The sequence below is a fragment of the Lepidothrix coronata genome, unplaced genomic scaffold (genome assembly GCF_001604755.1).
Source record: "Lepidothrix coronata isolate B3197 unplaced genomic scaffold, Lepidothrix_coronata-1.0 Scaffold79, whole genome shotgun sequence".
Taxonomy (NCBI): Eukaryota; Metazoa; Chordata; class Aves; order Passeriformes; family Pipridae; genus Lepidothrix; species Lepidothrix coronata.
This window is the reverse complement of record NW_016690259.1, coordinates 1,281,209-1,306,293: the sequence shown is the minus strand read 5'-3', so window position 1 is coordinate 1,306,293 and position 25,085 is coordinate 1,281,209. Positions and strand designations below refer to the sequence as shown.

Here is a 25,085-nt window from a genome sequence, read left to right as displayed (position 1 = left end):
TCTTTCTTTTTTTCTTGAATATGAAATACTTTTTCATAAAAGGAGGAATTATTTTATTTTTTTAACAGGGCATTAAAACAGAGCATACAAATAAATAAATTCCAGATGCAATCTCTTTAACTCAACAGATTTTCCTACAAGCAATTAATGTAAGAAGCTTTGATATTTGAATAGTATTTTCAGATGTTCCTATCAAAGTCATCAGCCTGCATATGTAGTTAAAGGCAAAAGTCATCAGTGCTTATGTAGTTTATTGGCAAAAATAGAGGTGTTAAACAGAAGAGAAGGTGTTTTTGGAAGTAGGGAGTAGTCATGTTTTACATTCTTGGCCCTGAGGTTTCCTGCACTACTAGAGACCTGAAGTACTGGGGAACTCAAGTGTTTGTATGATTACAAAAGAACATTATGGTATCACTGCCAAAAGGTAAAGACAAACTTATTGTTGCTGGCCAACTGAGGATTTAGTATTTGAAAGTATTGCATTTGTTCATTTTGCTTTATATATTTTGCTATCAAGGTAACGTGCTTGCAAGACTTCTTTGGAGATGACGATGTCTTCATTGCGTGTGGGCCTGAGAAGTACCGGTATGCTCAGGATGACTTCGTGCTAGATCACAGCGGTAAGACTGTACATCCTAAACCCACTTAAAGAATAAAATATCCCCCCAGCTCCCCTGTTCAATCCTCAAGAGTTAATGTCATTTAGGAAACTATACATGGAAAGACATCTTCCTATGGATCAAAAAAGTTTTTTCAAACCGCCATCTGGATTCTGTGAACCTGTTAAAATGCACTAACAAACCTGATCTGTTTTCCTGCAAAACAGACACTGTCTCTAAAGTTACATGGAAAGTAGCATTGAATTTTGAAAGGTTCAGTCATCAATATAATGAATCTGAAATCTGTTAAAAATGCTCACTTTTGACATCTGTGACTGTAAGATAATTTCCATGTTTCTATATTTGTGAGATTTTTAAAAGGTCACATATGTAACCCTGCTCGTTTCAGGTCTTGAATTGTCCTGCCAGACAATTCACATATTCCAGTTTTGTCTGCTGTAGACCAAGTGCTGATCCTTTATATATTGTGAGATTATAGGGGTTGTTGGGTAGGGAAGGAGGTGAGACAAATTGGGACTTTGTGCCTGTCCTGTCTACCTTGGACAAATCATGAATTTAACTTGTTTATGAAAGTTGTTTTTCTGTGAAGAGAAACTTTATGATGTAAAGTTCAAGGAAAATAAAAGAAAAGCTGCCTCTACCAGGCAGGTTTAGAATTGTCCTGGATTATCGAATCATATACATGTTGGGTTTTTTTCTCCATGTTCATAGAATCATAGAATGGTTTGAGTTGGAAGAGACCTTTAAAAGTCATCTACTGCAACCCCTCCAGCCCTGAGCAGCAACATCTTCAAAAAAAAGTTCACATGGTTCCAAGCTGCATTGAACCTGACCTTGAATGTTTCCCGGAATGAGACATCTACCCCCTCTCTGTATTAACTCACAATGCAAATCCCAGTCTGGCCATGATCCTAATTTCTCTTACACATTTTAAGGCTATGAGATTACTTTTCACATTACGAGGTGCAGAGACTAATTGGGCTCATTTCCTCACTGAGAACCCAGTGATGGAGGGTTTTTTCCTCCCTTTGTCTCTTCAGCTTTGGTGGTCCCTGCTTCCTCTAATAACTCTGGAAAAGCAGGTTAGGTACAGAGAGGAACATGACTAGCAGGGCATACAGCTCAACTTTAGTATTTTTGATGATGACATTGACATTGCAGTGATGAATAACAGGGACAAAATTAGGAGGGAAATATATATGATTCCATTCAGAATGATTTGCTAACGATGCCAGCTGTAGGAATGAAATGTTTCCAAAGTGTCAGTGCATGTATGCCTATTGATTACTTTTCCACTTAGGTTGTCTTTTATTTAATAATATATAGCTGATGGTAAATGACAGTAATCTATTGTTTCAGCCTTTTGGAAACAATAGACGTTTTTCACCTGTTCAAAAATTGATCACAGCATCAGTTTCTTGCAAGAGAAGGGAAATGGTGCTGGCTGTGCAGTTGCCCTATATGAAACTGCTGTTACAGCATGCAGAATTTACTGAATTATCAGAAGAACCTTGGCATCAGCATATGTACAAACTTAAATTATAGTAATAAACCAGCTTCAAGACATGAAGAAGTGTTATATGCAAAATATTACATACAGTATTTGAGTAGCTCAAATATGTTTTTATGCGAAGTAGGTTAGAGTTCTGAGATGCTCTTACAAATTTGTTTAGTTCAGGAGGGCATTTTCTGGATAATAAACAGCATCAGGGGTGTGTGGAGGAAGGCTGTAACACTGAGCTGTTGGCAAAACTCTTACCTGCTTGCTTTGTAGAATGTCGTGTTATGAAGTCCTCTTATTCCCGATCATCTGGCATGAGGCACACTGCATCCAAAAGTCCAGGACCTTCACGTCGAAGCAAATCACCTGCCTCAGGTACTACTTCTAGGAAAAAGCTGAACACATGAAATACATGAAAGTTAGAATTTGTTTAATAGTGTGAAGAAAGCTGTTGGCTCTGTCTAAAATACAAGTGCCATGCTTTGTTTCCTGAGGAGAAAAGAATGTTCTTTCAGTTTGGCTCATAGATTTAATACTAATCTAAAATAAAATTTGCATTTTTTTTTAATTCTGGGAAGAAATATGGTTTCTATTTTTTAATTGCAGGAACAAATAATTTCAGTTTATTCACATTGAAATGATTTGTGCTAATTGTACACTTGGGATATGTTTTCAGCATGGCACTTGATTTTCTTGAAGACTGTTAACTACAAGGTGGTTATGTGGTTAAATTTGTGTTCATTGAAGTAGAGTATACCCTTAAGTTTTGAAAGATTTTTTTCTATATAAGGCAAATATTGCAGGAAATACAGGACTTTGATGTTTAAAGTAAATTTAGGAGATGTACTGTGATGTTATTGCCCGTTAGCAGAGAATTTTTTTTCTTCTTGTAATTTCAAGAAAGGTTTTGAACATCATATGTTCCAACCATTGAGTCTGTTGTGCAATAAATAAAGGGAGAAACTTGGGGTTTTAATTTTTTTTTTTAACCTCTGCATTTAATTTCTAAATATAGTAAAACTTTAATTTTTTTTCTCTCAGACCTGGAGAAGTAGCCCTGAAATCAAACCATTGAATATGTAAATATACAATGCTCTTTTTTGAATGTAACTGTACATGTAAGCTCCCGTGTGTGTATTCAAACCTGTGACATGTTCCATATTCTCATTTCCACGTCAATATTTGTTTTGCTTAATTGACACTGGTTAAAGTAATTTTATGTCTTTGGGTTCTTTCAAAGTAGAATATTTATAATCTGTTTGTAAAGGTTGAATATTTAACTGAAAAGCTTCAAAGAAGGATCACAGAAAAATGTAGCATAAAGGACAAGTTTTGCAACTGATCTACATTTCGTGCAATTCTGTTGCCTCCAATGAGATCGCGTAGAATATCTATCAGCAATGGATTTTATGCAAAGTATTTATAAATCAGTGCTGTTGTTGCCTTACTTATTTCTACTTGGACCTCCCTTGGTTTGGTCAATTTGAAAAATTTATCCAAATGTCTGATATTTATCCTTCTGTTTACTTGCCTTTCTTTTTCATGTAGTCTTTACTTATCTTTATTTACCCTTCTTCCTTTCATGCATGCTCAGAGCTGTTTAATAACTTCTTTCCTTAATGTCTTTTTCCTTTGTGTCAAATACATGAGTACAGTAAAGAGGGGTGGCCACTACTCCAGTGCTCATTCTTCAGCAAAATCCCCAGGTGAGCCATTGCTATTATGGCTGTGTATCAGTAGTGTGTCTCCTCCCTCTCCATTTACCTGTATTCTTTTTGCTGTGTTTGTGAATATTTTCAAGCTTGAAACACACATTTTGCATTCGATGAAGCAGAGACATAATGGGTGTTGTTTTTTTTGTTGAAGTAGATTATTTGAGCAAAATAATGCTTTTTACTTGTTGGACATCTGCTAATGGTGTCAAAGTTAAATTTTTAGAGGTATAATTTGACTACAGGTAGAGGAGCGTTCTGAGGAGCAACACATTTATATGTCTATTCTAAAGCTTATTATAAGAGAAAATTTCAACCAGCAAAAAAAGACAGGAATGTTACTGAAAAAAGCAGTGCAAAACCATGTTGTAGGTTTTCATTTTATCTGCACTTTCTTATCTCTCTTTGTTTTCTTTTATTGTTTCAGCCTAAGTTCTTAAACACTGAGAAACCTCTCTGAACCTTCAGTTCAAAGTGAAAGTATCTGTGAAACAAGTAACATATAATTTGATTAGCAAATAACTTAAGACTTTGGACCCTATTAGAAGTTAACAATTGAAAGAGTATTAATAGTTTTGCAGTTTTAAATATTCCAATATGCTAAAGAACTGTAGCCTAATTGTTTAAGACTGACAGAAGAGATTTTTTTTTCTGTATGTTCAAACTGGTATGCATGTGGAAAGAAACCTGAAAAGGATTTATGCTTAGAGAATAGATGAAAAAATTAGGTTTGAAATGTACGTGAAATAATCAGCAAATCAATAGGATCAGACAAGTTTTTGCCTGTACAATTCTTGTGCCTGTACAGATTGCTCGTGTGGTTTTTTGAGTGGGGAGAAAAAAAAAGGTGCTGCTCTATGAAATAGCGGTTTTAGCTGTTTAACTTCAGCCAGCAACTGAGCACCACATAGGCACTTGCTCACTCCTCCCTGCAGCAGCATGAAGGAAGTGAATTGGAAGGGTGACAGTGAGAAAATTCATGAGTTATGAACAGTTTAATAATTGCAATAATAGTAACAACAACAGTATTGTAATGCAAAGGAAAATAACAAAGAGAGAGAAATTAAACCCAAGAAAGACAAGTGATGCAAATGACCAATGACAGATGCCCAGCCAGTTCCCAAGTAGCAATCTCTCTGCCAAAATTCCCCCTAGTTTTTTTCCTGAGTGTGATGCCGTATGGTCTGCAGTACTCCTTGGGTCAGTCAGGGTCAGCTGTCTTGCCTGTGTCCCCCCCAAACACCTTGTGCACCCCCAACCTACTCACTGGCAGGCCATGTGAGGAACAGAAAAGGCCTTGATGCTGTGCTCAGCAATAACAAAACCATCCCTGTATTATCAACACTTTCCATCAAAAACAGAGCCCTGTGCTAGCTCTGTGAAGAAAATTAACTCTACTCCAGACAAAACCAACACAAGCAAGTGCTGACTCCCTATAAGTGCAAAATTTTTACATCTACACAGGGCCAATTCCAGCTTTTTCTGTGGTTGCAGTTTTGTACCAACTCACATGCAGTGGATCTCAGAAGACATTGGCAAAAAGGAATCTACAGATGCCTCTTTTCAGTAGCATCCTCAACAGAATGAACCATGTGTTGTAGAGTCATAAAAGGACAAAAGTTGGAAGGGACCTCTGGATGTCATCTAGTCACACCCCTGGCTCAGAACACCACCCTTGTCCACCAAGCATTGCTAAGACATTAGCAAAGAGCTACAGTACTGTCAGTGGGATGTTCTCCCTTAGACAGTTTTGAGAGGAGAGAACATTACGTTAACCAGCCAGTTTCACTGGTACAGTTTAGTGGTTCTGTCACTGTTTAAGAGGATGGAAGTGACTTAGAGACAAAGAAGGATGCCTTGTAGTGTAGACCTTAATGGTCATGTTCAGGAAATAGTGACATTTCTGTGAGCCATATAAAAGAATTTGTGAACAAATGAAAATCTTTTCCTCCTGTAGTAACAGTTTGTCATTTGGAAGCAAACTCTTCTACTGAAATATCTCATTTTTGGTCATGCAGAAAACAGGATTCAGTAGCTCTTTTCATTGTCGTACTTGCAAATTCTTTATAAAACAAGGATGTATTGATGTGCCAGGTTTCAAAAAGATTATCCAAAACAAAGTGATGAAGTGTGCAGGAGGGATGTATACTCTTAAATACTTTTAGCTTCTTAGAAAAACCCACTTAAGTAATTCGCCTGTTGTTCTTACAGGCAATCCTTGTTAAAGTCAAGACAAAAATATCCTAGACACACTGAATATTTTTAGGAGAAAGTACTAGTCCTACAACAGAAGTGAGAATGTAAATCCAAGTTACCAGACTTCAAGATAGACTTATTCTGTAGCTAAATGCTAATTAGTTATATCTTAACGTCATACACCAGAGAAAGATTTTTGTGAAAAACAGGGATTTATGGAAGTTGCAATGCAGTCAGCCTGGCCTACTGGCAGATGGACTGCCCATGTCATAAAAATAGTCCTTGGAGGGCATCTTCGACACTCAGAGAATGTTAATGTAATAGGTCAGTGGACACTTGTAAAATAAATCCAATAGCACTGTTTAAGAAGTGATGCATAACCTATGACAGAATATTTGCAGGTGTATCTGTTAATTAATTTGAAGCTAAGTTTTTATTTACCAGAGTTGTTTTTTCTTCATGAATAAATAATTCATCACTGTGAATCAGCTACAAAACATTTCTAGCTCTTAAATTTCTGCTTATTATTTTTCTCTCCCACAAAAAATGAGGTTCAGTTAGAAAGGAAATAATGTCTGATCATATAACATTGCATCATATTTGTGTATGGTGGACAGTGTGCTATTCTGTCTGCATAATGAAATTCTTCAGTTTGTTCTTTTCAGAAAAATACAAGGACCGACTTAAGTTATATTCAAGTCACCAGAGATATAACAAATGTTGTATGAGGCCTGTCTGGAAAACTGGACTTAACATAAATGAACTCTTTAAGTCAAAGGGAGAGGGAGTGTATGTTTTCACAGACACTTGTACTTATTGGAAGTTCAGAAATAACCTACAGCTTTTCCCTTGTTGAGGTTTTTCCCCCTAAATCCATATTTTTTCTGAACTACTGCCTAAGTTCTTTATAATCCAAACAGTTCATAATTGTTTGGTTTTTTTCTTGGAAGAAAAACAAACAACTTGTGTTCTGTGAAACATTCTACCTAGAAAGTAGTGTTGATCCAAAATGAATAGAAGGAGGGTCAAATGTCTTTAGCATTTTTTCTATACAAATTTCATTGTGTGATTTCACAATAAATTGTGTAATTTTTAAAGGCTGTGGCTGTTATTTACGCAAAACTCTTGCACTGGCAAAGGACAGAATAGGCCTTTCTAATCTCTGGAATTAAAATCCAATATTTGTGTGTCTTTTTGAACCCACATCCATCCACATGAATTTTTTGGGGTGCAGTTGTGTGGCATGCAAGTCTGTAATTTATTCCCAAATGCTGAGGAGTCTTTTTTGAGGAGGTCTTTGTATGCAGACTTGAGGGATAAGTTGTTAAGAGAAGTATGTTAGGTCTAAAATCAAGTTACAGTTTCTGAATTTTATTAATCTGTTCTTCCATTTGTTTACTTTTATTGCTTTCACCAGTTAATGGAACCCCAAGCAGTCAATTATCTACCCCAAAATCTACAAAGTCCTCCAGTTCTTCACCAACAAGCCCAGGCAGCTTTCGTGGACTCAAGGTAAGTAGAAAAGAACTGTAGAAACCCCTACATTCCATTATTCATTGAATGTATTCAGTGGTGCTGAAGGGAAAAAAAAAAAAAGAAAAAGGAAAAAGTTGTAATTTTGTAGGGTAGCCTTGCTAGTATAATTTTTGCTAGTATGAAATGGAGAATAGATTTGAAGTAAGATTTTTGTATTGTGTTTGGTTAGCGGGGTTTGAACACTCAGCTTAGGAAAGACAGAGGGTGGTGGTGGCTTGAATATGCCAGTTTACCCTCCAAATTTTCCGTTGTTCCATGGACTGCAGAAATCCTCCAAGTAATTTATATTCCTTCAGCCTATATAAATGTAGTATCCTCTTTTCAATGCCTTGTAGTCTTGTAGCATTGCCCAAATTTCATCTGAAGCACCCTTCTCCATCTGTGGCACACAATTTCACCCCTTAATGCAGTCTCCTGTCTGAAAGCATTTGAGGAGTTACTTTGGGAGCAGCCTCATGTCTGGCAGATTTTTCTGTGTTGCACTAAGAGAATTCCCTTCCTCTCCCACTTAAAAACTGGTGACATTTACAGTTCTTGGAGGCTGCTCTGTGCCTTTCTCTCAGTAAAATAAAAAGAACAGCCTGAGGCACAGTTGAGCATCTTTTTGGCTGCATTTGTGCAGCTGTCCTTTCAAGGAGAATTTTCTTATGGAATCATCAATTGCAGCCTTTCTTAAAGCAGCCTGGATGGTTTGCACTGATTATTCTCATCAAGTAATAGCTCCTATTGGTGAACTCCTGTCTGTGAAGAGGCTGCATAATTCTGTGGAAAACTGTTTTCGCAGTTAAGAGACTGCCTAAAGGACGTGATTTGAATAGTACTTAGGTTTGGGTTTTGACATGCTAATTGTTATCAAGTCTTTGTTTTGCAAGGAGTAATGCCACTGGTTTCTGCCAGGCTTCTGTGATAATTCTGACAAAAGATTTTATTTAATTAATTTATTTAATATTTGTTTTAATTTATTTGTTTTTTATTTTTATTGCTTTGTTTAATTATGTTTGAAGTTATTTGGTTCATTGAGGTAATTTACTGTTGAACTCTGTCTTTATGTTGTTGTCCTGTACCATCCCATAGCTACTCTTTATCCAAAGCAACATAGTTTAGGCTTTCTCCTGTAAAGCATTTCCAAGAGCAGTAATAGTTCTGACACTGGGAATTAGAGCTGTGTGTCTTAAAAGTTTGTCTGGACAACTCTGCAGTAGATCTTACAGTAGAGAACACCAAAATCATCGGGCTTAGACTCCCATCTAGTCTGCACTATATTTAACAAATGCTCTTTTGTCTGTCTTTAATGAAATTACAAGTTTAGAAACTAGATAATTTGCTTCGTTTTTTCCACTGCTGTCCTGTCTGCTTTTAGCCGATTAAAGCCCATTAAGACAGAGATAATTCTGATAGCAACAAGCAATTCTCACTAAAGTGGACATGTCCTCTTTCCCCTTCACTGTCTGTTTCACTCAAGTAGGCTGTTGTACTTTTTCAATTTGGAATTTAATTGATGCTGGATACTAATGGGTTTTCGTGTCAAATAATACATCCCCATATGACCAAAGAAAACAGCAAAACCAAATTAAGCATCTCAGACCTGATGTGTTACTGAAGTAGTGAGTACCTCTTGGTTTATTCCATTAGGATGCATCTGTTCAGTAGGAGTATCCCAACTGTGCTCCTGAAACTAAAAGATAGGGAATGTTATCTAGTGAATCGCAGGGTAAATTCCAAAAGGATCAAGTGTGCTGTTCAGTCACACTTGTTTCTTGATTATGTTCTAGTAGGAGTGTCTCTTTTGGGGAAGTATCAATATAAAAAACCATATTCTTTAAAGAAACCCCCCTTTTTTTTTTTTGTAGAATTGGTTTTGGTTAGTCTGATGAGGAAAACGGAGAAATCAGGGAACAATTTTATTGTTTTGAGGTTGCTGCTTTTTCCCTATTGTTAAGTAATTCCTTGTTGCCAAGACTGCATTGCTGCAAAGACAAGCAGTTCAGCTTCCTGCAGTTGTATAGAGAAGGCGCCATCACTACAGCTGAATGAAAATGTAGATATACATACCATGGCAGAGAGTGACAGAATAAATTGTATTTAAGAGTTTTCTGGCTTTGGGAATGCAATATTTTGAGTGGTTTGTTGTGTAGAAATCATATGTTTGTTTTTGTAGAAGATGAAACAGCAGCACTTAATGGTTTTATAGGAGCTTGAGGCAGCAGAAAAAAGGGAACGAATCAGGGTTGACATTTCTACCTGTAAAGAGTAGAGCATCAGAGCAGCTGCACATGAACTGTACTTTAAAAACTGCTTTATTTGAAAAGCCAGAGCTTTTTATTTTTTAAAGTAAAATATTTTACTGTAGATTAGAACCTAGCTAAGCTTTTTGTAGTTTGACAGTCAACATAGAGCTTAAGTGATAGTGCTAAACATCAAGGCAGTCAGCTTGCAAAAGATACTGATTGCTGCAGCAATTTTTCTTAGTCTCAGACATGGAGTCCTGCATCATGTTCTCTGAATGCCATTTTTCCTTCAAGGTGAAGTCTCTTCAGTCCCCAAGGATTCCTTCTGCTTCACAACACTTTATAAGAAGTGCTCTGTTCAGGCACAGAAAGTTTCTCTCAGGAAACATTCCTCATGAACAGCTTATCTTTAAAGAAAAGGGCTTTCTTTCTGTCCTTTTTAGCTCTTCCAGCCAGAGTGCCCTTGTGCTATTAATTGCTTAGTACATACAGTAAGCCAGTTTGATATCCAGCCTTTGCAGAGGGTTTCTTCAAGGTGAAGATTTAGATATAAAAGTTAACAAGTATGGGCATGAAGTAAATGACTCTGTAAATATTCTTCTTTGATAAAATGTGCCGAGTTTCTGGTTGTTCTATTAAATTTCTGTAGAGATAAAATCTAGTTCATGGATTAAGAAATAATGATAATAGAGCATTAGGTGACAACTGACTGAGAGGAGTCCTTTTGCTGTTCTGTGGGCAAGTGACAATTGAAAGGTTTAACATTTTTCTCTGTTTCTAAGTGTGCATTTTAATGCAATGCTGTTAGGGTTAATTTCACTCTTAACTCTTCTTGTGCATCTGTTACTATGCGCAATTTGTACCATAAAAATCATCCAGAGACTAGATTAAATTTAATATTTTGGAAAGTGGTGTCATAACTTCCTTGCGCTTACTTGGGTGTACTTTATTGTCCCCTCTTGAAATTAAGTACCACAGTGTCTTATAATCTTTTTTAAAAAGAAAATAAAATTGTACAAATAAAGAAGCTTTACAGTTGAGGCCTTTCTTAGAATCCCAATTGCCTTACGTATCATCGTGTTTGAATTTGTCTTAGTATTATTTTTGCAATTGATTGGCCAAATGACCGAAGTGAAAGGGCATTACAACCTGATCCAACAAATAACTTAAGTATGCTTAACTTTCAGCTATTGTGTAGTCCCTTTTACTTCAATGAGGATGTTAATGTACTTAAAGTTAAACATGTGCTTAAGTGATTTGAAGGATTAGTGCCTATCTTCATCAAGGTTTTTAATCTCCTCAATTTTGTACACATGTGCTTTGTGGGTAGTTGCATGTTAAGAATATTTACATGCGATTATCCAGCCTAGGTGCCATAGCAGTTCATAGAGGGACTCTTTAAGTGGTGCATTTGTTATATTTGCAATTCAGCATCTTTTTTGCCTGTGCAGTGGAGGAAAAGAGTTGGCTAATTTGTGCTGGTAGGGAAACTGAGGTGTTGCACTCGTTGTCAAGTCCCTTCACCATTCTCATCAGTTAGCTACATGCTTTATATAAAGTGATGCCACTCAAAAATATCTCTAGAAAAAGGGTAAATCTTTCTCTGGTTCTTCAGAATAGTGCAACAAAGTGCATGATATATCTATATGCCCTACCATATATGCTCACATTAATGGAGGCATAATCACCACGTTTTAATTGGCTATTGTATTTTTAAAAGTAGCTTCTCAGTATAGTTGGGTTACTACAGTGTTTTTGTATCGCTTAAAAAATACAAAGTTTCTGTCTTACAGATTATGTTACTGTTAATCATTATAATAATAAATACTGCCAACATCTCAAATGAAATACTGATTATATAAATGTTTTGTTTCCTTTCGGAATATGTTTTAGCCCTTTCTTCCTGCAGCCTGCCAGGATGAATTACAATGACACTACCAAAGTGTCCCCAGATTTCAGAGAATACTTCTACAGTTAATTCAGTTTCACTAAAATATTCATAGTCTACAGTTAGATTCATCACCAATTTGAATGTTTTCATAAAGACAGAGCTGCTTGGAGAATACCAAGGAGTTTTTCTGAAGGTATGAGAGTTCACATTCCTTTCTTAGCCTTCAGATGAAAGATTACCACAGCAATGTTTGCTCAGAACTCAAGGAAAGGTTAGCAGTAATAGACTTACTTTTTTTAAGTTTGGCTAGATGAACTTGGAGGGTATTACAATAATAATGTTTGTGTCGGTGTCCCATGTTTCTGTCTGCATTTTTCCAGACACAAGGATGTGGGTCTGCATACATATGTGTATGTGTGTACCTTACAGTTCAGTCTCTTCAGCACTTGATGAATGTGTACAGGACAATGTATACAGGAGCTCTGTATGCCTGGCAACCTGGTGGCTAAAGTCCTTAATTTCTCTCTAGACATGAAAGAAGGACAGACACAGGAAGCATTTAGATGGATGCTCTAGAAGCCACCGTCCCATTTAGCTGCCAAGGAGTTAGGTATTTCCTTTGATATGAAAAAAATACCCAAAGGTTTCCACAAACATTTGTGTCATGGATAATACTTTAATCCAGAGTGCAAAAATTTGCCAACTAAGGTACCATTCCACTTCAGAAGAATATGGGTTTATATCTGATCCTTCCTCACACTCTCATGAGACAAAAAATAAAATCCCACCACATGTGGAGTTGTGGCAGAGCTAGGGTTAAACCTGCCATTTCAGATTCTGATCTAACACCTCAGCCACAACAGCAGCAATATTTTTTTTTATTCCTTTTAGCTTTTTTCCTGTTATTGTTTGCTTTCTTGTAAATACTGTGGTAAGAAGGAATGTGCCCTGTCATGCTCTGCCCTGATTACAAGACTGAAGGAAGTTGGAAATATGGGCTAGATATTCCCATGTATTGTCACTCACTGAATACCCAAAATAGATTACTAATATTTTAGGCTGATGACTAATACTTTGCAGTGAGTGATCTGTTCTGTTAGCTCTGCTTCATCCTTGAAGAAGATGTGACTGGTTATAAAACTGACTCATGATTTTGCACAAATGTCATTTAACCCAAATGTCCTTGTTCCTGATCCTTGTTAAATAAATAGATAACTCAGAAATGCAGCAGCATTAACATAGCCTAGTTTTAAGTTATTATCGAGAAGCAGAGTAGTAGCTGACTGCTTGCTGTTTGATGCTACTCCTGTGCCAAATGCTAGTAAACTTCATTGTTTTAGAGGCTCTGCAAAATTAAGTTGTACAGTTTATAGTTACTGTACCTTTAGCTGATTTGGCAGCTCAGCTGCCATTAGAAACTTAAGCATTCATTAGCATTTCATGAGCCTTTAGACAATATCCCTATCTGTCAGTTCAGTTCTTTCACTGACAATAGTGTTAATGATTTAAAATATTCAGCAGTGTAACCAGACAATGTCAGCTAAAACGGAAAATGCTGCATTTGCATTCCCGGTGTCATGCAAAGCCATTTCAACAGACACTAAGCTTAAGGCAGAGAAGCATTTTAATCCTTTATGTGGTGGGTAGTGAGCTACTATAATAGCCCATGAAGAAAACAAGATATGGAACTTCACAGAACAGCAAGAAATTTTACGTAGAAGAGGGGGAATGATCTAAAATGTATTTTAATTTTATGGAGCATATATAGCTGTAATGGGAGAACTTACGAAAGTGGTGTACAGAACACAGCCAGTACATTTTACTATTTATGGCATTCATTCCTATGCCTCCCCCCCTTTTTAAAATAAAAATTTATTGCTGTGTCTGTCCCTGGGCAGTATGACAGGATGACTGTAAGTAGACTTGTGAAGATTCAGATGAAGTACCAATTAAGTTTTTAGTGCAGGAAAATTAGTTTTCTTCAGCCGTCATGCTTCAAAATAATTTAGATATTTGTTTTTTACAGTGTCATAGTTACTAAAACTGAATCTGTGTCTGGATGTGTATCACACATCTAACTCGAAGTGCTTGTAGATGTGATAAATCTTCACATGTATAGTAACCTAAAATACAGCTCGATAGATTAGTAAATAAATCTGATTATCATAGATGTACCTGACCACCTATGCCAAAATTCTCTTCTTTAAATGAAAACTGGTAGGGCCACGCAAACATTTCTTTATTACCTTCCTAGCATGTTACAGTGCTACTCTAAAGGGAGCATATCTGGATAGAGTTCAGGTAGGGAAACCTCAGACAGTGCCATCTCTGAAGAGATGTGTTAGACTGCAACATGACAGCACGTGATTGCTGCACTGGCCTCTTGGTGGTTGTCTGGAGGTGGCTGCCTCAGCTGACATGAAAACGTGCGCAGAGTTTGTCGTCATGATCTTGTGTCGAATGAGGAGGGAATGTTGGCTCCACACAACTGACTGTTGTGTATAGTTGGAAGTAGGTGCAGCTGGAAGGAATTTTCTTTGCTTTTTACTCAGATGTGTTCAACTGCTTATCTAAATAGGAATATTGGGACTGAATCTTTAAATTGGTGTAAGTGATGATGTATTCTTATGATGATGAGGAAACAAGAATAAAAATACAATGGGAGTAAAAAGTGAACTGATTGGTTATAGGTGTTTTTAGGGTGGGTTTTTTTCCAACTTTGCTACTTTCTTATATGGCTCTTTCTTGTGATTACCATCAGAAATAAAAAGTTCTTGTGTATATCCATAGATCTCTCCACATGGTGGATCTTCTTCCAATGTGAATGGTGTACCTGAATCACTCCGTTGCCAGAGTCCTGAAGGTAGGACACCAGTAATTGCTAACAGTCCTTGCAAAAATTATGTTGTAGGTGACAGTTGGTTTAGCACTTTTAGGTGGTTCCAAATCCTTTTCTGTTCTGAGATGTTTGATACCTTGTCAACAAACTTATCTTGGAAAAATTGTTACTACATTTTCTACATCAAGGCAGTAAAGATAGGAAACAAATTTTGTAAATTTTTTTGTCAAGTGGTAGCATATCAGTGGACCATGCTCTTCAATAGTCACTGTTAGGAATTTGATTTTGACCTGCAGTATCACCAGAAATGTGTTTGGGGCTGGACTGAAAGAGGAACCCTCCTTAAAAGAGCTGATTGTACTTCAGGTAGAACCACTGGCCTATCAACTGACCATAGGAAAACTTAACCTTTCATTCCTTATCTCTTTAAAGCAATGTTAATTATTTTTAATTATTTTTAAATTTCATTTTAAGAGTAGTTTTTTTTTTAAAAATACTGAAATAAGTGCCTACCAGCATTCCTTGCACTTTGCATGTTTCAGCAGCAGCCATAGATAGGAACTTGAAGGAAATCAGCAGATAAAACTTTTTGAGTCTTTTACGTGCATTGCAGATGAATTTTATTTGCATTTTTACACTGAGTTTGCAAAAAGGTACTTCAAAAAAGTAATTCGAGCTCAGAAAATTTTAGACTAAGAACTTCTAACTGCATTAATTACTTTTAGAATATGCCTATACAAAACCATAGTAAGAATTGATTTGTGTGTTAAAAGGTCAAACAACTTTGGGTTTATCTTGTTCTTTCTTACGTTTGAGATAAAACCAAGGGAATAAGCAGTGAAGAAAACAGCTTATTTTAAGTTTTGTTTTGCATTTGTGACTGTTCTGTATCTGTGGAACCCATTGGGGATATACTGCATCCTGCTGACACTTCAGTTTGCATTATTGACTTTTTTTTTTATTTTTTACAGGCGTGAATGGAAACAAGTTCTCAGGGTCATCTACCATTCTTGAGAAGTACAAAGTGGGGAAGGTGATTGGTGATGGCAATTTTGCTGTCGTAAAGGAGTGTGTAGAACGGTGAGCAAGGAAACTGTTCAGTACTGCTGTTTATTTTACTGGATAAAGCCCTGTGCATTAACATAATTTCTTAGAAAAATGTAAGGAGATGAAAGCAAAGAGCAGCATACCCATATGCAAAGATATGCATACACTTCAGGAGAAATAGGCATAATGAAATATGCAGAGCTTCTTATGTATTCTTCTAGCAAAGGAGTATGAGAACAGCAGAGAAACATTTTTTATCCCAAAACCTAAAGGAGGTATCACCTTCTAATGGTGACTCTTAAGGAAACCCCACAGATCTTCAAGAAATCCCTCACACTACAGATGGCTGTGGGTGACAGTATGTGGCATCTAAACAGTCTTTGAGAGCCCCCCCTTCTGCCTCAGCACTTCTGCTGCTCTAATGTCCCTACTGCCTGCTGCTTACATGATTTTTCACAGTTTTCAGTATACTGTGGGTAAAGCATTCTTAAAGGCGTGCAGTTGTTGGCTATTAGCCTGTGCTACCAGCTCCCTTGTGCTTCCTTCTTCTGTGAGGTACTGCGCTGAGTAGCCAGAGACTTTGCAAATAGACCCTTCAGTACACTCGACCCTGAAATATTCTTGTGCCTGATTTCCCATGGGGTAGACAGGATACCTTTACAGACCTGTGCTATATTACTGCCCTTCCTCTGAAAGCTTTGTGTCACACTGTGCTGCTAGTGCAAACATAACAGATGATTTGACTGTCACTTTCTCAGTGTATTTTTTTAGAACCACCTTCTGCTATCTTCATCAATCTGAGAGCTATGTCAGTTTCTTAAATATTATGAGGAATTCCCAACTTGTTTGCAAATACTGGGGAAATTCAGCAAATGACTGTAAAAACCATAAAAGTTACAGAAATGGTTTCTACTATTTGATCCTCATCTTCTGGTTTTATTAAAAGGAAAGAAAGGTACTTATGAATGAAAACATCTCATTCCAGAAGGTCTAGCAGGTCCATAGTTCCCTGGGTCTTCCCTCGTGCCCTTATTGTAAACTGGAATAACACTGGTGAGCTTCCAGTCAGCAGGGACCTCCCCAGACTCTTAAGACCTTTGGTATATCTTTGAGCCGCGTCCTGCCATGATATTTGCTAGGTCCTTCAGTTCTCTGGGATGAATCCCATCAGGCCCCAGGGACTTGTGAGCACTCAGCTGATGCAGCTGGTCCCTGACAATTTCAGTGTCAGCAGATGGAAAGTCACTGCTCCCACTCTCGTGGTCCTCTGACTCAGGAGACCGGGCAGCCCCATGTCTATCAGTACTACTAAAGGGTGAGGCAAACAAAAAAGCATTGCATGCCTTTGCTTTATCTTAATCTCTATTAGTCAGGTGACAATCTTCAACAAGTATGTTTTCTTTAGATCTCCCTTTGCTATTGACATACTTCAAAAAGCCTTGTTGTCTGACACAACACTGGCCAGTTTCAGCTCTAATTGTGCTTTGGCCTTTCTTGTTTTCTCCCTACAAATACGACCTAAAGCTCTGTAATCTTTCTGTGGAGCCTGACCTTGCTTCCAAAGATTGTACAACTTCTTTTTCCTCTTGATTACCACGAGGAATTCCTTGTTCAGCCAAGCTGGTCTTCTGCTCTGCTTGCTTGACTTAGAACACAATGGAATTTCCTACACCTGTGCTTCTGAAAGATAGTTCTTAAAAACTGACCAGCAACTGATCCTCAAAAGAAGATACAGGATGCTCTGATAAAGAACTCTCTGAATAAATTAGTTTGCTTTCTTGAAATCCAACATAGCAACACTGCTGTCCTTTTCTCTCGTTACACCAAAAATTTTAAACTCGACCATTTGATGATCACTATCACCAAGACAGACACCTACCATTACATCCCCCATGAGTCCTTCTCTGCTCACAAAATAGCAAGTCTAGGAGGGCATCTTGCCTAGTTGGCTCACTGAATACCTGTGACAAGAAATTATCTCCTACAAACGTCAAGACTTTCCAAGACCTGTTTTCACAGCAGTATGATATTCCCACTTAATGTTTGGGAAGTTGAAATCTCCCATAAGGACAGGGTCTCCACAGTAATTTCTCATCTTCACCTACAGAATAACTCAACAGTGCTTACATCCCAACTGGGTGATCCAGTAGCAGATTACCACTACACCATGTCCTTTGTTTTGCATTGCACCCAGAAGCTCTCAACCACATCACTGACTGTAAGGGCTGTGCAGTGAAACCTCTTCCTTATATACAGTGCAACACCTCTACCTTGCTGCCCTGCCTATCCCTCCTAAACAGGCTCCTGCCTTCCATCCCAGCACTCCAGTTGTGGGACTCATTCCACCAGGTCTCAGGAACAGCAATGATATCGTAGCTCTGAGATCTGAGCAACACTTCCAGTTCATCCCTTTTGTTTCCCATACTGCGTGTATTGGTGTGCAAGTATTTCAGATACACTCCTGAGCTCTTCATGCTCCTGGGAGCAGTGCAAATGTTCCCATTGGCATTGCCATCCTTAGGAGATGTCATCCCAACCCTTGGCTTACCTGCTACAATCCTGTTGGTATCCCCTTCCCCCATCAAGTCTAGTTTAAAGCTCTCTCAATCAGCTCCCCCAGAAATGCCCAAAGATGCATTTTCCCCGTTGGGACAGGTGGATCCCCTCAGGTCCCAGCATACCTTGTGTCTCAAAGGTTCTTCCGTGGTTTAAAATCCCAAAGTTTCAGCTCAAGCACAAGATGAATGATGCTTCACAGTGTTTTCTCATGCACCCTGAAACTGGCCACACATCCTTTGTTATTTATAGAGTGAACAACATTCATGAAAGCTAGCAGATTAAAAGCATCAGCTTACATAATATATTATTTTCAGAAATATCAGCTGTGCGTTTTGGAAATCGCTTAAGTTCCACTGGAAATGGGACAAGGGGTGGTAGGTCACTGGGGTTTCAAAATGTCATCTGTGATTTTTGGAATGAGGAAACTGGACTAGAAAAACAACCTTCCAATTGTAAAAACAAAAAGAAAAAAAAGGCAAAATTAAACTTAAATGTCTGGTTTTATACCTGATCAAATCTTTAGTGAAACGTTAAATGAATTTTATATAAAATAAATACACAACTGTAATTGCTAATAATAAGAGTGAAAGAGGAAAGGCCAACCATAAATGCTTCTCTTTTAATTCCTATTAATTCTACATAATTTCTAATAGTGCTATGCTAAGAAGCCTTAGTTGTGGAGCTAGGATCCCATTATACCAGCTGTTCTACAAGAAGAATAAGGGGGTCTCTTTTGTAAAGGGTGCCTATATGTCTGTATATAAAGACATAATTCAACAGATGGGCACTGACAGCTCGACAGAAGAATACCAGAAACCTGTCAGACAGTGCTGTGGTATTAGCACAGAAATTATATGGATTATATCCAGGGTTTTTTCTTAGGTGCTGTGGTAGAGGACATTTGCAGGAGGAAGTTGGTTGATGAATTGGCTTTGTGAATGTTAACTCCTGTTTTCTCACAACATAAGTGCCAAAGGTTTGCTAAGTGGATTTTGCTGATCAGTTGTTTGAAGGCTTTCAGATATAATTTATAGTATAATGCACAAATTGTGATTCTGAATTACATGCTGTATTCATAGTAGATTTTACATCGTGCCTGTAATATGAGAGGATGGCATTTCACGGATACCATTTAGATAAGGCTTCTATCTAAAGACCAAATCAGGTTGTAACTATGACAACCTTGCAGCTACAGCTGCACTTTTCAAGGAAGAGATTCCCTGCTGCATTTTTTCAATAATGCATATATCGAATGTTAGATGTTAATTCAGTTATTTTTTCTGTAAGGTACTGATTTGGACTAGTTGTATCTAATGCCAAAAGCATAGTGAAAACTACCCTGGAAGTGTAAAAACATGCCTGTTTTTGCTTTTGTAACTACCTCCTGTTTTTGCTGAACATGCCAGTGGTGTTCTGATGCAACCTGGAGTCTGTAGGCATTGGCACAATACAAAAGAGTAGCAACAGGGTCTTAAAGTTTTTTCTTTCTTATGTTCATCATTAATATAAGTAGTAATTTCTTCTTAGTTTAAAAAAAAAATTACATTGTGTTTCTTTTTTCTCTCATTTTCTCCCCTTCTGGAGAAATGAAGATTTTTATTGCTTAAAGGGACGATTCACAAACAAGAGCTCCTTCTGTGAGAGTACTTACCAAAACCAGTAATCTTTTTTTTAAGCATTTTGTTGAATTCTACAGCATCTAAAGTCCTGAGGATTTTAAGAGGGTGGTTATATACAAAGTAAAAAAGTAAATAAAGGAATAATGAAATATAAAAGCTCAAAATCAGTACCTAATAGATTCTACAGGATTTTAGACTACTCTGTAATGAACTATGGGGTTTTAGCTCTGCTGAATCTTACTGAATTTTTTTTACTAGGATATCAGTCTTTCTTCTGCTCACTTACACATATATGTGTATGATTTTTTTCTTTAAAGCTTACCAGTTGAACAAAGCTAAGTGGAAGGCCGAAGGCAAATTTTGCATGTTGCATTAAGGAAGTAACAGAATCGTGCCTGGTCACAAAGCATAAATTGCAGCCGGATCCTGGGATTAATACACCAAGTGAGCCAGGTTGTGGTAGTCAGGGAAACAGCAGGCACAAATGCTGCTGAGAAAACAAAAACCAAAATCAAGCCCATTCTGTGCATTTTCTGTCAGCAATCTCGGTGGGTCACGACATTCTGTTATGACGACGTATTTACAGATAATGCCACAATTTGTTGATCGGTTTCTAATTAATGGCTCTCATGTTTTTCTTGCTAGATCCACAGGAAAGGAGTTTGCCCTGAAGATCATAGACAAGGCTAAATGCTGTGGGAAGGTAGTGTACAACAATTTGCATGTATACAGAAGCAGCACTAGCAGCTGCTCATTAGTCATAAATGGTGGGTGTATTTGGGTTTTCTGAGTATTTTCAGAATATCTGTTTAACAAGATGATAATGTATCCAAGAAGCAAATAATAAAAGCAGTGAGTGTTAGTCTACTAAATAACAGAGTAAAAAGCAAACTAATTGTTGTCTATTTTATTGGACAGACAAAAAAATTATAATATGCACCCAAAATATATTGAAATTATTTTGATCTGTAAAATATGAGAAAGGAAATTTGTAGCTATATTGGTATTTATGTGATTCCCATCCCACTCTGCCTCTTATTTTTCTATTTTTATGGCTTTACATATCCCTTTTGTAAGCAGAACATGGATTTGGAAAGAAATTTTTGCAGCCATTTCTTTGTTTACATACTCTTACCATCCTGTATTAACAAGGATCTCTTGAGTTCCTAAACATTTTCTTTTAATTCAAGCTTAAAAAAATAATTCCAAAATTGCCTCTTCAGCAGAACAGCATCTCATATAGTGAGTCCAGTTCTGGGCTCCTCAGTACAAGAAAGACGAGGAGCTACTGGAGAGGGTCCAGCAGAGAGCACCGAGATGATGAGGGGTCTGGAGCATCTCTTACGAGGAGACACTGGGGCAGCTGGGCCTGTTTAGTCTAGAAAAGAGAAGATTGAGAGGGGATCTTATTAATGCATATAAATATCTCAAAGATGAGTGTCAAGAAAATGGTGCCAGACTCCTTTTAGTGGTGCCCAGCAAGAGGATGAGGAGTAATGGCCATAAACTAGAGCACAAGGAGTTTCACCTGAACAAGAGCAAGAGCTTCTTTCCATTGAAGGTGGCAGAGCTCTGGAACAGGCTGCTCAGTGAGATTGTGGAGTCTCCCTCTCTGGAGACATTCCAAACCCACCTGAATGGCATTGCTGTGTAACCTGCTCTAGGTGATCCTGCCTAGATCTCTAGTCCCTTCCAACCCAAACAATTCTGTGATTCTGTGAAATAGATATCTGAGATTGTCCCACCCCTTCTTTCCTTTCCTCATGAGTATATTTTTAAAAAGGAAGAAAAACAGCCAACCTACAGCCAAGAATGTAGACTAAGCATTGGAATAGATAACAGCAAATAAAATACTTCTATTTTCACTGCTTTTGATCTTAAACCAATATGCTCTTAAGTAACTTAGGAATTAAGTGGTTCATAGTTAAGAGTTAGCTAAAAGATCACAGTATTTATTAACAATCAAATTCTGCATTGAAGTCTCTTTCACAGTAGGCAATACACCATTCTTTCAAGTACTAAAAAGATGGACTTTTTGATCCAGATACCTTATGTTTTTTATGTAAATGACTGATTGGAATGATTCTAGAGGTATCTTTGTAACCAAGTCAGGGGTTTAAATCAAAGGTATCCTTTTTGCTGATTACATGTTGTAACTGCTCTGAAGTGTCATTCAGAGCTCCAAATGCTGCATGTGTCCTTGTAGGAGGATGTAGCAAGTGTGTGTGACATTCTTTGTGTGGTAAGGAGCTGTATGATGCTGTGATGACTTCCTCTAAGTAGAGGTGCTAAAACAGAATTGCTTTATGTATGATGATTTTAAATCATGTGTTAGGTGCTAGGAGATCAGTGTTCCAGCATCCACATTGTTTTATCTCATATTCTCCACGTTTATTTAGAAAATTTAGAAAGGAATCTTAAAAATGCATAACCATGAGAAAAAGCACTAAAATTGCCTTTCTGAGATTGAATGTTGCAATTTCTTCAGCTGTGGGAAGGGTGACCCAAACAAAATTTTTGGATGATGTGTACAGCTTGCAGCTTTAGGTGGTGCTTATTACTTGTCTGAGTCAGCTGCTTAGGTATCACAAATTACAACTGTCTAGAGATAGACAGTCTGTTTAATACAGTAGGGTTTAGACATATTTTCTATATGTCTTTCTCCCTGCTTTAAAACAAATTAAAAAATCAGCCCCATGGATGCATTCTTGCCTGTTTTAAAAGGATCTGTATCTGTATAGCTACAGACTGTTGTTAGGAAGATGTTTATACCTGTTAGGGCAGTGGCAGAACTGTCCAGGAAGAATTCCAACAGAGAAAATAATTAAATTTTGCTACAGCTTATTCCTTCCTCGCTTAGTTTCACAGGCCAACATAAGCACTGCTTTGAAAACACCCATCCAGCCCAAATATGGATGACTTGAGTGTTGCTCACTGCTCCTTATAGCAGTTGATCTTGGATGTCCTAAAACTTGAATACAGTTGACTAATGTATTTTCCACGAGTGGCTTAAATGTTAATTACACAGTAATTTCACTGTAAATAAATCATATTAATGTAAACTGAAGCACATATTGCACTATCCAGGAAAAACATTGTAATGACTTTGAAAATTACTGGTTTTTTATATAGCAAAATAGAGCAAAACAGTGGGGTGGTTGAAAATAAAAACACACATATTAGTCAGCATTTTAAACAGTAGCTCAACAACATTTCGGGACTGTTTTTAAAAATTATTATTATTTTAAATAAACATTAGTTATTCCTGAGCTTTATTTAAAGCAATTAACAATTTAGTCATGTGAAACAAAGAAAGCACAGATAAAGCTATTGTGCCTTAGTTGTAATTAATGGATGTAATAAATTTAATATGCTATCTGTTCTTTAGGTAGAAAAAGCTATAATAATATTCTAGTTTTTGCTTGGACTCTTAATGTTAGTTTTGAATTTACAGGCTTCCATCCCTAAGGCTTAGTATGCTGTGGCTGTTCACTTCTGTCTGGTGATGAGATTCAGCATTGTGTTTAACAAAATTGCTTCATGTTTGTTTGTTTTTTTTCCTCCAGAGCACTTTGCTTGGAGCAGGCATATGTTTGTTCAGAATGACAATTGGTGCTCTTTCAAACTGAATTTCAAAGGTGTGACTGTTTAACCCATATATGCCGCACCTTACTCTCACGAAATGAGATGCACACATGGCATGTGGTTTCTGAGTTATGTAGCCACACAGAGCTTTGGCAAAAACACAGTGCATCCGTAAATAACCCTGTAAGAAGAAGGTGAAGTAGCACGAGATCTTCAATCACTGCCTCTGCACAGTGGATCACATCTCCTTCTAATGCTCTGTTCACAAATGCATGAAATGCATGCTACTAATCGGTGCATTAAACATGAATAAGTTCTGAGTCCAGTGACATCATTTGTTATCTGCCCCAGCGTAAGGGTGCTCGTGTTTTATGCAAGCATTGGTATTTATTTTGCAGTGAACCTAAATACGTCTGTATTCCAATATTTATAAAGGAAAATTAAAATCATTCTTTCACGTGAAAGGGGCATGTAATTTTTTTCGCTCTCCAATGTTAACCATGTGCTAAAATGTTCCAGAAAACAGGACATTTGAAACTAATTTGTTCTTGAAAGCCATTAGTTCCTCAGAAGTCTAGGGAAGGGGAAATTAAACGCAATCTGTGTGCTGTTAAGCTGTTGGAGTCACAACGATTTAACTGAGCTATTACACATTTTGCAGATTGTAAATCTGAACATACATATAAAATGAACTGAAAATCATAACCAAAGCAGTTATAATATTTTTTTCTTGTATATATTCTACAACTTTTAAAAAAAAAATAAAGTCCTTGAATATAAATCCTAGGTAATCTGTCCTTGAGTAACCTACACTAAATGAGAGGTGAAGGCTGGAGAGGATCAAGAACATGTTGACTATTGATGAGGGGTGACAGGTTACAATGATCCAGCTTGGGGGCAGAAAGGTTCTGAACTTAATTTCACCTCATAATACCCACATAAGAATATAATCTGCACTTCCTGAATTGCTGTCATGTTCTGGGGTCTTTTTTCAGAGGTATCCCATTGTTTATGTGAGTGAAATACAGTATTTTAAATTAAATGTGGTCAGTGGTGAAACACAACTTAAAATCCAGCATCTGACAATAACCCTCTGCTATATAAATTAAACAGCAACAAAGGGGCTCACTGATCAAGTGATCAGCTGATCAAAGGAAAAGTGAATTGGCAATTTCATGTCTATTCAGATAAACTTTTCCATCCTGTTCTGAACAGGAGCACCTGATTGAAAATGAAGTGTCTATTCTGCGTCGAGTGAAGCATCCAAATATCATTATGCTTATAGAGGAAATGGACACCCCAACAGAGCTCTATCTGGTGATGGAGCTGGTCAAGGTAAGACTAAGGAGGCTTTATTTATCTTGTTTGAATTCTCTGTGTTGGTCTGAGATCTGAGCAGCATCTGGGAACACTAAGGTCTTGGGAGACGTAATCATATACGATTTCACTGGCAACCTGCATTTTTTATAATAAAAATACTCTTTTCGATCAATTATAACAATGGAATTTATCTCTCTTCAGTTTTTAATGTAATTAAAACAACACAGATTTGAGGTAATTTTGCAATGTGCACAGTCTAAGCAGAAGCTGATAGTGGTTTTTATATCATGCTTACAATATGCAGGGCTGATAGAGATGTGCTTTTACTAACAGAACACCTGCATTTATTTCACTGGCCTCTGGTGGTCTAGTGGTTAGGGTGCAGCACTCTCACCGCTGCGACCCGGGTTCGATTCCCAGCCCCCTGGGCAG

General features: G+C 37.3%; 1 protein-coding gene across 6 annotated transcripts in view; it reads left to right on the top strand.

The window, feature by feature from the left end:
- DCLK2 (doublecortin like kinase 2) overlaps nt 1-25,085 on the top strand; it is an 83,378-nt gene that overhangs the window by 42,598 nt on the left and 15,695 nt on the right. For 3 of the 6 annotated variants that reach the window (XR_001875671.1, XM_017820138.1, XM_017820140.1), the window contains exons 3-10: nt 518-620; nt 2,395-2,496; nt 3,777-3,827; nt 7,447-7,541; nt 14,475-14,547; nt 15,495-15,603; nt 20,394-20,451; nt 24,549-24,668. Coding sequence is in view for 3 of the 6 variants with exons in the window: in XM_017820138.1 (XP_017675627.1) it covers nt 518-620; nt 2,395-2,496; nt 3,777-3,827; nt 7,447-7,541; nt 14,475-14,547; nt 15,495-15,603; nt 20,394-20,451; nt 24,549-24,668 (711 nt within the window). In the remaining 3 variants the exon portion in view is untranslated. Of the gene's footprint in view, nt 1-517; nt 621-2,394; nt 2,497-3,776; nt 3,828-7,446; nt 7,542-11,686; nt 11,878-14,474; nt 14,548-15,494; nt 15,604-20,393; nt 20,452-24,548; nt 24,669-25,085 lie in introns of those variants that run through there. The other 3 variants (XR_001875672.1, XM_017820139.1, XR_001875673.1) reach the window with 2 other exon arrangements.